Source organism: Culicoides brevitarsis, chromosome 2 (genome assembly GCF_036172545.1).
Source record: "Culicoides brevitarsis isolate CSIRO-B50_1 chromosome 2, AGI_CSIRO_Cbre_v1, whole genome shotgun sequence".
NCBI lineage: Eukaryota > Metazoa > Arthropoda > Insecta > Diptera > Ceratopogonidae > Culicoides > Culicoides brevitarsis.
In genome coordinates, this window is record NC_087086.1 from 19,502,979 (window position 1) to 19,516,728 (window position 13,750).

The 13,750-nt window shown below is 29.2% G+C and overlaps 1 protein-coding gene across 3 annotated transcripts; it reads right to left on the bottom strand.

Moving 5' to 3' along the window:
• Positions 1-5,240: 5,240 nt before the first annotated feature.
• On the bottom strand, positions 5,241-13,070 carry LOC134832915 (BUB3-interacting and GLEBS motif-containing protein ZNF207). 3 transcript variants are annotated; one of them, XM_063847129.1, is made up of 6 exons: positions 12,940-13,070; positions 12,380-12,519; positions 11,228-12,242; positions 10,315-10,446; positions 9,851-9,983; positions 5,241-6,386 (listed from the first exon to the last, which is right to left on the bottom strand). In XM_063847129.1, exons 2-6 carry the CDS (start codon positions 12,418-12,420, stop codon positions 6,286-6,288), a joined length of 1,422 nt encoding a protein of 473 aa, XP_063703199.1. In that variant the 5' UTR covers positions 12,421-12,519; positions 12,940-13,070; the 3' UTR covers positions 5,241-6,285. The 3 variants fall into 3 exon arrangements, with proteins under 3 accessions (XP_063703199.1, XP_063703202.1, XP_063703200.1); XM_063847130.1 differs by lacking the exon at positions 5,241-6,386 and adding an exon at positions 9,236-9,368; XM_063847132.1 differs by lacking the exon at positions 10,315-10,446.
• Between the last annotated feature and the right edge of the window lie 680 nt (positions 13,071-13,750).

Sequence of the window (13,750 nt, forward strand, 5' to 3'; positions counted from 1 at the left end):
CACGTTAATGGCACCTTCCATGTCAATCGCTTCTGCATCAGAATCCGGGTGATTTTGGTATTTTTGGAGGAATTTTTCGAGCAAAGTTGCTGCATTTTTCTTCGGAATGCCGTTTTTGTCATCAGCTTCTGGCACGGGAGGCAAAACACTAAAAGGAATCGGCTTTAAAGATTGCATTTCGTACGTTGGTCCATTTGAAACGCGCTTCGTGAACTGATATTGACCCCCAGAATAGTCCGAATAAGGTGACAGGACTTGCTTATCGTCCTCAACTATCGTAATTGGCTGTTTGCCAGGCACATTTAACTGGTACGACTTCAAATCACGACCTTTTGACTGCAATTCCGCGGCAATTGTCAAATCGAAAAGTCGCATTATCGTAACGACCAAGAGTAATTTATGGAATTTATCCATAATGTTGATGACTTTTTGAATTGTTTGATTAACTCTTCAACTCGTTACTTTGTAAATTGTCTCACTTTCCCTTTTTATTGGTTTTAAAATGCACTTTTGTGTTTTTTTTTGTTGTTGTTGTTTGAAATGTGCAACCGTTAGAGTTCCATTAACCTTGAACTTGTATTTTCATTTTTTTATGTCTTTTTCTTTGTCAGTTTAATTAGATTTTGTTTTGGTCACGCTTCTCACTCGCCAACCATTCGCAGTAATGATAGAAATAATTGTCTTGCATTACATTGATGTATGTATCTTTCGAGTGAAAGCAACAATTACCAAGCAAAATTCACTTTTTTCGTTGTTGTTATTTATTTATCTGCAATCTTTTATTTTTAAGTTCTGTCTCGTTGTCGGGGAACAATGTTCGCGCGATATTACCGGCACAAAATCAAAACATAGACTAGCTTTAAAATGTCTTCAACACCTCGCTAATATAGTTTTTTGAGGCATAATACAGAGAGTTGTTGTGTGGATTTGTGTATAAAGCTTAATTTTGATCACTTACTAGCGAGGAACACTTTCACACAGATGAAAGATCTTTCTTCGTTGCAACACGAGAGATGAGCAATATTACTCACTACTCACCAATTACACGGTGCGACAAATTTGAAAAAAAATGAGTAAATAATTTTGTAATCTATTACAGATGATAAAAAACTAAAAAAATATTTGAAGCGAGTTTTTCTTTAGTTTGTACTTTTTTAGGGCTGCAAAAATCTTTGACATGGAAATTCTGTAAAAATAATTTTGATTTAAGTCAAATTAATTAACTCATTTTAAAAAATTTTAAATTAAAATTCAATTAAAGATTACATCATTTTAGTTGGAGGAAGAAGCTTAAATCCCAAAAAATCATTTGAATTTTGCTGGTCATAAGCAATTACTGGACCAAGTTAACTAGAAATTAGTTGACCACTTGATTAGAGTGATCGAAAGACTGGGTCCCAGTGATTGGGTCCATTCAGTTTAAACATTTCTCTCTCATTTGTAAGGTGCAAAGTGTAGCTTCAATTTCTTCTTAAAGCTAATTTTTGGTAAATCAATATCACTCATATTACAGGTTGAATTAAAGTTGGCGATGCAATGGTTGAAAGTGGAGTTTGCCACAAAATTAGTCTTAGTTTTCTTCTCCACAAAAGGACGTTGTCTTCTTAGGTTGTAGTGTAGGGCGTAATTCAAATGCGTTGCAGATATGACTAGAATTTATTTTATCATTGAGAACATCATGGACGAACTTACAACAATTAGATACTTGACGGTCCTTCACAGTTAGCATATCAACCAAATTTAAACGATGTTTATAGGAAGGCAGTTGATTCTTTTTCCAGCCTAAATTTCGCAGACAAAAAAAATATTTTTTACTTAAAATTAAGCCTAAGTTTATGCATAATAATAATTTTTAGTTTGACTAGTTAAATCAAGTTTAAATGAAGTTTTTTTTTTTTAAATATTTAAAAAAATTGATAAATAATAAAGTGAAGCTTAAAAAGTTTAATTTTAAAAATTAATTTTTATAGCTCTTTTAATCGAATTTTTTTTGTAAAACTTGGATGAAGTTGATATTTTTCAGAAATTTTTGGACCAATTGGTGAAATTTGTTGCACCGTGCTCTTCACCATGAACTTCATTGAGCAAAAATTTCAAAAGAGAGTTATGTTTGTTTTGTTAAATTTTTACATTTCTTTCAATACATACGCATTACAACTCATGTCGCGTCTCGTACATGATATTTGCTTTGTCATTTCTCTTCATATATCATTAAAAATTATCTATCTTGATTGTATTCTCTCATGAAACCGTGAAACTCGTTTCAATTGTCAAACACCGAATGAACGAGCGAGCGATTATAAAAGAAATATTTCTTCTTCAAAACAAAAAAAAAAGTTTTACGCGTAAATCTGCATGTTCTTCAGCCGCAGTTGTTATGATGGCATAATATTTTGATTGCTGTTGAGCTTTTTTGTTGTTCATAGGGTAATAATATACAATCAAAAGTGATTACGCTGGTAAGCATGTAGCTTCTAGGTATATTTAAAGTGTCGATGATGATGGCATCGTGAAGCGACAGAAAGAAAACAAAGGAAAAGCGAAAGTTTTATAATAACGTAATAGTTTTTTTCTTTCTTGTTTTTTTGTGAATCTTTATTTTATAAGTGCACGTGATTCCGTAATACGCAAAGTTGTAACGTGGTAATAATGGCGAGATGAATGGGTTTTTCGGTAATGACATTGATGATCTTCAACTTGAGGTAGGCATGATTACATCTGTAACTTCCGATTTGAACATGGAATGTTAATTGCTTGAAGGAAAAGAAATTTTAGTTCAGCGTAAAAGACTTACTTACATTTTTTTTAAATTTTTGTTAAATTATTTTTATACTTTTTAACATTTTTAGACTTAAGTCGAAATCAAAAAAATAAACTCAAGGTAATTTTTTATTTTTAAAATTTGTTTATAAAGATGTTTAAATATTATTTGAATTTGAAAATTTTTACATTGAAAAATATTTGAAAATTTTATTAATTTAATTTTAATTTAAAAAAATTAATTAAATAAATAAATTAATAAATTAATTAAAAATTTTAAATTAAAAAAAAAAAAAAAAAAAAAAAAAAAGAAAAATTCTCATCATATTTACCTGGACAACTGCTTCGAAATTTTTTAATCAGCTTAAAATCTCCCAATAACATTAAATTCTAAAAAAATAAATAAAACATTTTTTTTTATTTTTTCGACGATATCTTTATTGCCCATTAAATTACGTTTTAGTCAGTTTTGTTTTTTTTTTGTTGTCAATGCTCACAAAAATAGGATTATGAGCAAATTTCTAACGACACTTTCTTTAATAATTAGACATTAATTAATTAATTAATAATATCTTTTTATAATTAATTATAATAATAATTACAGTTTTTTTATTTAATTAATTTTTGACTCACTATGCAATTCTTTTCTAAAAAACATTCATTAGCAAAAAAAAAACAAATATATATTCGAATAAAAAACGACTTAGAAGTTCCTGATAAACAATTAATTAAATGTATTTATAATAATAAAATGTTCTTTCCTCGGTAGTTATTGAAATAAGTGTTTATTCTGTATATTTTTTATGTTTATGTTTAAGATTATATGCGTGCATCATCACTATTTTAATTTTTATTTGTTTTGATTTAATAGAATAAGCAAAAAAGATTATGCATTTTTTACTTACTTGCGTTGATAATGAACCAATTCAGCTTCTGTTTATTTATTTTATTTAATTTATTTTTGTATTTTTTACTTGTAAAATAGTGTTCGTTAGTTTTTTTGTGAACCAAGAATCATTTTGAATCAGTGACAGGGTGTGAGAAAGGCCAACAACTCGAAAAATCTCCCTGCTACTACGACAAACTGTAAGAATAATAACGTTTCACTTCTAAATTTTTTACCTTAAATACTAACAGAGTTGCGATTTATGAGAAATTTGAAATTCTTCATAAATCACCTGTTCCGAGGCGATTCAATTAGTCTTTAATTTTACTTTGAAAAATGTCAGTCTGAACCATGAACGGCCTTGCGAGTGGAACAAGGGCCTCCCTCACTCAACAAAAATTGATGTGACTTGGTGACAAACCTCAAAAATATCTCGATTTAAAATTTTTTTTTTTGAGACTCTTGCTGAGATATTTTTGATGTCACCGTATCGCCTGCCATTATATATGGTTTTCAGTAATTTTTGAACATTTTTTTTGTAAACATTTATTTTTTTTTTCGAAAAATTAATATAATGGCAAGGGATTTCGCTCTCACTCAATCGATATTCATATCTAGATATAATATATAAAGTGCACTGTGATGCAAAAAATCCGTACATTGATGCTCAGTTTTTCCATAAACATTCCTGATTTCAACAAAATTCTCGAGATGAGAGCAAATCCAACATCAATTTTTATGATTTTTAGTTTATGTCTAAAAATCACCTGTCGTCAAATGTTTCTCGGTCGTCATTTTTATTTTATTCATTTTATTATTTATTTATTTTGTGTTTTATTTATACATAACAGAGATACCGTTGTTGTAGTTATTTACTATTTTTAATTTCTAGTAAATTTTATTTTTTTTTATGTTTAAAAAGAGATAAAGACACAACCTATTCAGATATTTGTAGATATTTCCTTACAAGTTTTATGAAAGTTTTTGAGTAGTTTTTTTTCATCGCATGAAAATTGACAGAAAATCAACAATTTCTAGTAAAAAATCTCACTTTTACAAAAAAAAAAAAGATTTTTTTTTCGAAAAAATTTAAAAAAATATACAATTTCAAGCCGACACCATTTCTGATCTACTGTACAAAAACAAAGAAAATGCGCCTCAATTATTACGAAAAAATAAATAATTTATGAAAAATAAAAAAAAAAATCAGGGAAATTTATTTTTTTATAAAAAAGCACACACATTACGACTTTTTTTTAAAGAAAATTTAACCAAAAGCCCAAATATTTAAAAGAAGGAATGATAATCAACTGAAAAATAATCAATTATAACTGATTGAAAAACGGGAGAAGACTCAAAGAAATTTTAAGAAGAAGACAAAAGTTACAGGAAAACGCGATGAGGACAATTAAAGACAGATGTTTGTTTGAATAGTACAAGTAAAGTTTTAAAATTTAACTAAAAAATAATTTTTTACTCGATTTTGGTACAAAAATCCCATTTTTTATATTTTTATTGTGATAATTCGCAACAAGTGTTCAAAAAATTAGAATTTTTGTACCAAATCGATCTACAATTTGAAGAAGGAGCAAGTAGTAGTGGTTTATATAAAAGGAACAGTACTTACAGTTGTACTCTTAATTTTTTGTATTGAGAGGTAAATTTTTTTGTGTACTCTTAAATTTTTTTGATTTTTATCTTTTGTATTTTTTTTTTAGGTTTATATAGTGAGTGATATTTTTTGCGATATTTTAATGTGTTTAATTCTGTTGAAAAAAAAGAAAAGAGATTGGAAGAAAATTGATTCATTAAAATTTTTGTGGATTTCCTCTTGATTTTTTTTTGGGGTTTGTAAGTGTTAGAGGGCAATAAATGTTTGAAAAATTGAAGTTTAAAGGGGGTTGCAAGGTGATTTTCTGTCGTAACTGTCAGTTTTTGAGACATTTTTAATATTTTTTTTTATTTTTACGAAAAAAAAAATTAAGAAGAGGATTTTTTTGATAAAATCCCTTAAAAAAAGTCCAAAAATTGACAGTCATGACAAATAAAAGTAGCATTTAGATCTTTAAAAGAAGAGGAACGACTATCTGACGTGTCTTGATGACAATTTTGAACGTTAGAATAACTCCTATAATAATAATTTGAATAAATATTAAAATTTTTGCCTTAAATAACTACACGAAATTTCATTAAATATCAACATTTAGTACTAAAATTTTGTAGTTGTTATGATTCTTCATCTATATATCATTAATTTTTTCGTTTCTAGTCAAAAAAAAACAATCATCATATATTTTTCTAAACATATTCCTTTGATATTTTTTGTCAGAATCACCTTCTGACGCCAAAATAAATTCACAGAGACAAGATTAGAGAGATAATAATAATAATTAATTATGAGAATATTAACTTATAAATACTATAAATGAAAAAAAAAGTAAAAATAAACGTTCAACTTGCGGTTTTCCGATCGTTTCGGCACGTAACTACTACTGGTAGATTAGCGGCATGGTCAGTTGCAGCAATTGACCATTTTGCACGGCTGCGGCTACAGTTGCGGCATGAGCTGCTGCTGCGGCGGCATTATTTGTTGTCGGAACTAGTTGCGGTTGCTGTTGAACTACGGGACTTGCAGGAGATCATCTAAATCGTGGTAAGCCCATGGGGAACATCGGGTGTCCGGGAAACATCATACCCATGCCGGGTGCCATTGCCATGCCGGGCATTGGCGTTAGTAGTCCTGTCCGTGGCGGAAGAGAGAAGAAGAGAAGAAAAAAAGTGGAAAGTGTTGGAGATTAGTAAAATTCGGCGTGAAATGAGGAAAATTTATATCAAAAATATAAATTAAAGACTTTTATATATGTATAATATATATAAATATATATAAGATATCCAAAACTTAGTTAGATATAATGAATATATAGACACAGAAGCCAATTGAGGTTGCGCTTCATCAGATAGGATCAAAAAAAATTTACAGAAAATTGTGAAAATTGCCCTACTATTTTTTATTTTCTAAAAACTGAACAAATTCTTCAGCAAGGATTAATGCGATATGGTGTGAAATCGACATAAGAACATAACTTAAAATTTTTTAAAGTTTTTTTAAGTCATTTTCTGCCGAACTATCAAACTCTATGCAAAAATTTAAATGTAACATGTATTTTTTGTTTGTATTTTTTTTTTTTGTTAAATAAGGACGCTTAGTTTACACCTGTTTAATAAACTAAGCTTGTCAGTGTGAATCATCTATATTATTATATTGAAAGAAAATTATACATACTTTTATCACTAGATTCTTACATTTCATCAAAAAATTATAAAGTACGATGCAGAATAAAATATCAACCAACATTTTTCTTTAAAATATTTTGTGAATACTTAAATTTAATATTTACGGATAGAAAAAAGTGTTTCCAATTAAATAATTAAATTTTTAAAAATTAAAAAAAAAATAAAAATGAGGTGAAAAATAATCTATATGAAGATTTTTTTAAAGAAGGAAGGAAAGAGCAGTTTATCTAATAATAATTTTATAAAAAATTTCTATTAAAAAAATTCACAGGGGAATAATAACACAACTACCAGCTTTTAAATTTATGTTTAATATAAAATAGAGAAGTAATAATTAGAGGAGACATGAACAACTTTCACAGATATAAAATTAACCCACTTCCAAAATAAATTATAATTATAAAAAAAAATTATTAACAGAACAAGAAGCCTCTGTTTCCAAATACTTAAATATTTATCAATCATCAAATATAATAGTAAAAATGACTTCATTGTGCTCCTACCTGCCTATTGGAAGAATTGTTCGCACAGAATTGCACAAATATGGTAGAAATTAATTTTCTTTAATTTTACTCTTTTATTTTTTTCATTGAGAAGAGGAGGATACTAAAGAAAAAGGTAATAATAAAATCATTTATGATGAAAAATAATAAATTAAATGTAAAAAGTTATCCCGATACCCATAGAAAAGTGCTTGTGTGGAAGTTGGATTGGATTTTAGGTGAAAAGCTTTCGACATATTTTTTTTTAGCACCGTACTAGTAAGCACACATTTTTTTTATTTAAAATTGGGTGAAGTAAGAAAAACATGGACGGCACATTAATTTTAAATTAATTATTAGAGACAGACTTCTTACTTGATTTTTTTTTTGTACATCAAAGAAATATTCTCCATAAAAAAAATATTTTATAAAAAACCAGACATTCACTTTTTTTGAAAAAATTCCTTCTACTGAAACAAGCACTTTAAAATTATTATAATACATTAAACTTGCATGAATTTCTCTACTGAGTAAATAATTTTAATTAAATCCCCTATATTAACCAGAAGCAGCATTATAAACATTACAAAAGCACAAACAAGCAGGCGGCAGCGTGAATTTAGTTAATTTCATTATTTTCAAATACATAATAACAATAATTGTTAGTACAGTACACAATAAGTCACACACAATAAAAAAAAAAATAATTTAATATAAAAAATGTTAATAAATTTACAATTAAATAAAAAGGAAAGAAAGAAAAATAAATTATAAATAAATAAAAAAGTGCCTCATCATCATCGTAATTTGTCGCTTTTTATCTACCTGTGGGCGCATTTTATATTTATAGAGAGAATCGATCATCAATCTTCAATCAATCCAACCGTGGTGTGAAGATGTTTGAAGAATATTTTACGGGGAAAAAACAAAAAAAAAAATATGGAAGAAATTTTAACGGGATTTATGTTATAAATGTATAAAAATTTATGTGTGAAAATAAAAAAAAAATAAAGTAAAAATAAAGAAAAATTAAATTGTCATTAAAAAACTTGAAAAAATTTATAAATAATAAAAATTTGAAAGATAATAATTAAATTACGAATTTTTCTTTATTTTTACTTAATTAGTGAAAATTAATAATTTGGCATGTTAAAATATATTTTTACGACAGTTCCGTTCTAAATGGATTTTTTTGCCTTATATTAAAATATTTTTGCTTATTTTTGTAATAGTTAAACATGATCATGCAACATATGATAGCAATTAAAAAATTATCATCATAAACTATTATTTTTAAAAGTTTTTGAAAAAATTTTAAAGTTTTTTGGTAGACAAAATTTTTATTTGATGCAATTTTTATCTAGATATAATTTTTTATACAAATTTCAATTAAATTTTTAATTTAAAATATTTAAAATTTATAAAATTGATTAGTAAATTTAAAAGTGAAAAATAAAAATGGCATCAAACAATTTTTTATAGGTACAAAAATTTAACTTTAACTCAGGCTTTGAAAAAATTTTTACAAAAATTATTTTAAAAAACTACACTGCCTAACAAAACGAATAAACAATGAGAAATGAGGTGTATTTTGTAGTTTTTTTTATTGCACATAAAAAACGCCAATTCACTAAGAAAAAAAAATTATTTCTAATTTTGTTTAAATGAGAATTGAATTAATTTTTAAGTATGAAAAAAATCACAGAAATGTACAAAAAAAAATTGTTAAAATAAAAAACAATTTTCAATCAATCACTTAATATTAATAATAATAATATTTTGCTTTTCAGTTAAACTAATAATAATAAATTTTGTTGCATTGATAAAATTAGGTACGTACTTGATTTCTGTTTTTCATAATAATTTTTACTAATAATTTTGTGTCTTTTTTAATTGAAACGTAAATTAACGTTATTCAAAAGCTTTCGGTCAAGTACAATTTTTCGCTATGAATATTTTGTGTTTTAGTTTTTGTTTTTGAAAGAAAAAAACAGAGATGAAGAAGAAAGAAAAACAAAAAAGAAAATACTTAAGAATATGTAATAAATATCTTAGCTCTAATGTATATGTTTGTTAGTATCCTTAAAATATGCTTAAAATGCTAAAATATATTTTTTTTATAAAAATCGAGACAAAACTTTTCCCAAAAAAAATTAAAGAATAGAAGACAGAAGAAAAGAAAAAAATTAAGAAAGAAAAGGAACTAGTTTCGTATATCGTATCAAACAAGTAATTAATATATATGATGCAAAAATAAATATAATTTTTTTCTTGCCAAAGTATTTCAGAGACTCTGCGATCAATCAAGGTCATTACAAAAAGGGACTTGTTAAAAAAAAGTTTGTAATATGAAAAAAATGATAAAAAAGACCTGCAAAAATTTCCTAAAAATTCTTCTTAAACGAGACGTAATGCAAGTGTCACCTACCTGGTTGTCCGAATCCCATTGGCGGGCCTCCCATTGGTGGTCGAATCATCTGGCCAGGCAGAAGGCCTTGCGGAAGTCCTTGTCGCATCATTTGCGGCATGAAATGCATTGGACCACCAAGTGCTGCTTGAACCTTTATTATTTTGAAAAATTAAAAAAAAAAATATTAGAAAATTTTGTAAAAAAAAATCAAGATCCCAAGCACCGAGTTTTGTTGCCTTTTTTTTCATCTCTCTCAAAGCTTACTGAAGTGCCAATTTTTCAACAATTAATTTTCATGCGTAAGTTCCTTAATTACTTTTTTACTTTTCCACCACCTTAATTTTTATTTATTTTACAAGACAGACAAAATGAGTAAAAGCAACAAAATCGACACCGCACGAGACCTTTTCGTCAATCAATCACCAAAAAAACGAGGAAGAAAGAACTAATTCTACAAAGTTTTTTTTTTAACTAAAACTAACCATGCCCATTTGTTGCATCGCGGCAGCGGGTCGTGCTGCTTGAATTCTTTGGATAATCGCTGCTCGATTTATTTCATCAGCTAATTGTTTTTGTTGGTTTGCAGCGACAGCTGCTTGTACCGCTTGTACTTGCTAAGAGAGACGGGGTTTTTTTTATCAGAAAAGTTTAAGTTTTCAAGATTTTTGTAGAGTGTCAGTTTGTTTTTGGAAATCAAAATTAATTTTGTGTGGAGGAGTTAAATGAACATGAATGTCAAAAAAATACGAAAATATGGACATTTTTTATGTTGCTCCAAATGAAACTGAATAATATTGTTCAATATTCCATTTTAAAATTTAAAAAAAAAATTAAATATTTTTTTTTAAATTTTATATATTTTACTAGATTTTCCAAAATAAAAATAAAAAAATACATTTTAAAATAATTACAATTTTTTTTCAGTTTTTTAAAATATATTCGTTTTTTTCTAAATTTATTTTTTTTAATAAATATTTAAAAAAAAAATTATGAATTATTAAATTTTATTAAATATTTATGAATTAAAAAAATCCAGAAAGAGATTTTAGAAATTCTCTTTCTCACCAAAATTTTTTTTTTTACTTTTAAAAAAATTTTAGAAAAATTTAAAAAAAGAGAATTTTTTAAAATTTTAGTCAATATTTTGAGTTTTATTTGGAGCAGGATAAAATAAATAAATTGTAAGGAAGTCAAATGAATGTCAAAAAAATTATTTTTTTATGAAAACCTGCAAAAATAAGTTCTACAAAAAATAAATTGATAAAATATACAAAACATGCAATGATACAAAAAATACCGATAATCAATAAAAAAAATGAAAGCAAACAGAAATACATGATAAGGTTAGGCAAAAAATGTGTTTGTCTACGAAAAAAAATTATTTAAAAAACTCACTTCTTGTGGCGTCATCATGCGCGGTTGCTGTTGCTGATCTTTCATCTGCGAAGGCATTGACGTGATCGGAACGTAACTCTCACTCACAGGTGTCGTGGACACGGAATTTGGCGTGGAAGAATTTACGGCATTACTGTTTGCGGTCGCGATTGCCGATTGTGTCGCGCAAATCTGCGCCGCCCTCACTTTCTGCACATATAACGGTTTGCGTGCTTTCAGCTCCTCCAAGCTCAAATCTTCCGCGGGATGCATAATTTTTGTACTCGTGCCTGTCGTGTTGATGGATTTTGTGGGTGCCTGTTCGCCATTTGTCGCCTGTCCACTAGCCGCTGATTTACTGCTCGTGTTACTCGAGGTACCGTTATTATTGCTACTATTGCTTGCACTATTGGCATTTCCGTTATTTGTGGTAGGCGGCGCCGAAATTGTCGCTGCCGAATATGCGGGAAACGTTGGTTTCGGTGCTCCTACGATTGTGCTGCTCACAGCAGCTGCGGCGCCCGCTGGAAATAGCGGAGGTCGCATCATCATCGGAGGCATGCCGGGATGCTGCATGTACGGCGGCATAAATTGCATCGGAAATTGGCCGGCAAACTGTTGAGGCACGAGTAAATTGGGTTGAGCCATGCCAGCGGGCATCCCGGGAATTGCTCCAGGTGTGGCGCCCGATGTTCCTGCTGTCATGTCACCTTTACTCTTCTTCGACGAGGGACCATCTTCGTCATCTGAATCACTTTTTGTGCCACTTGCGCCGCCCTGACCGCCTTTTTGACGTTCGTGCTCCTTGATATCTTCCGCCGGAATTCCCTCCATGCCGTAAATCTCGATTTCAATGTTGCTGCGATTCGGCAGGGCGTTCGGCACCTTATCAATTGACTCTTTGTGCACTTGCATGCAGTGAATGGACAAGCCGGGACCCGTGTACAGCTTCTTGTGGCAAATGTGACACTTGAAATGCTTCGCTTTCTGATGTTGCACCAGAATTTTCTCGTCGTCAAACTCGCGGTTGCAATACCTACGCGGCACGAGATGGAGAAATTCGATAAAAATAGAAACAATTAATTGGACTGAACGAAAAATTGAGTTGTGTGTGTCAACAGCGCGGCAAATGGAAGCCGTTTACACGCTAAAAATAGCCGTTTCGACACTTACCAGCACCACGGTTTCGTTAACTTTCTCTTTTTACGACCCATTTTCCCGAAATTTGTTTGTTTTTCCTACTGTTTGTACGTCGCTACCTTGCACGCACTTGTCACTCAATTGGTTTTTCCGGAAACAGATGCCAGCAGTGTCTGAAAAGAGAAAATTTTATTCCATTAAACAAATTACTTTGAAAACTTTTCAAGGCCTCTTATGGAAATCGTGTGTGTGTCGTCACAATAAACACTTGCTCATTCATTCATATAAAAGGTGCAAATTTTATTTATTCCAATTATGTAATTTTTCCTGCACCTGAAACTTTTTTTCACACTTAGAATGACTGCGATGCACTCGTTTCAATAATATTTTCCCCTTGAAATGTTTATCAATTTGCACGAAACACGGGAATCGTAATTCAATTACGACACAAATTAATTGAACGATTAGCAAAACCTTGTTAAATTTTTTAGTAAAATCGATTTTTCTGCTCACACAGAGCGAGGCGTGTAGAACAGATTTTACTTTAAATTAAATTTGCAACTTTGCCTTCATTTATCGACGAAAGTTTTTACCTTTTCCGGAATTTACGGCACTTGAATCAAGTCTTTTTGATGTTTATTTGGCGAAAATCGCGTTTAAAATTGATTTATTTCACTATTTTTGTAAATCTTTTTTTGCGAGCTTGTTTTTTTTCTATTAAAATTTGACGTTTGGTGGGACGAATGAAAATGATAAAATTTATTTGTCATTTTTAGCTCATGATGGGACGAATGAAAGTGATAAGTTTGTTTGACAGTTGTTTTTTGAGTCATCGAACAGTCCAAATAAGCTGACCAGACATCCCTGATTTTTTTGGAAAGCAAGTTTTTTCAGGGATATTTAAATCTGGCCCCATAGATTTCGACACGTGTGAAGAACTGATTGAAATTACTTAATTTTTGTCCTATAAATGTACATTTTTTCCGTTTTTATAAAAAAAATGTTCATATTGAAAACTGTAGAAAACTTACAGGTCCAAAATTTGTACACCACGGCTTGATGCTCTCTTTTTTGTTAACTTTTTTTTCCTCTGACCTTTTTTTGTTACCCTTTAGTCTTTGAGAGTCATCGGTCGATTGCCGAAATTTGGTGAATAGATATTGACTGGCTGCAACGACATGCGTCTCTGGTACGCTTATTTTTTTTATAAGAGACTTAGTTTTTAGTATTCTATTTCGACTTCATTGGGCGACGCGACATAAGAATTTTCGATCGATGCGTCACTTTACTTGTGTTATTTCAAATTTATTTTGAAACTTTCGACAACATCTGACAAATCTGTTCAAGGCTTATCAATTCGAAAATTGGTTTTGATCGTTAATGGGCCTTTTAACCACTTCATTG

Bases quoted from the DNA above. Each gene is read 5' to 3' on its own strand.
- LOC134832915 (XM_063847129.1), bottom strand. From the start codon at position 12,420: ATGGGTCGTAAAAAGAGAAAGTTAACGAAACCGTGGTGCTG. The intron at 12,243-12,379 runs GTAAGTGTCGAA...CGTGCCGCGTAG, and splicing joins TTAACGAAACCGTGGTGCTG to GTATTGCAACCGCGAGTTTG. The intron at 9,984-10,314 runs GTTAGTTTTAGT...AAAATAATAAAG, and splicing joins CGATGCAACAAATGGGCATG to GTTCAAGCAGCACTTGGTGG.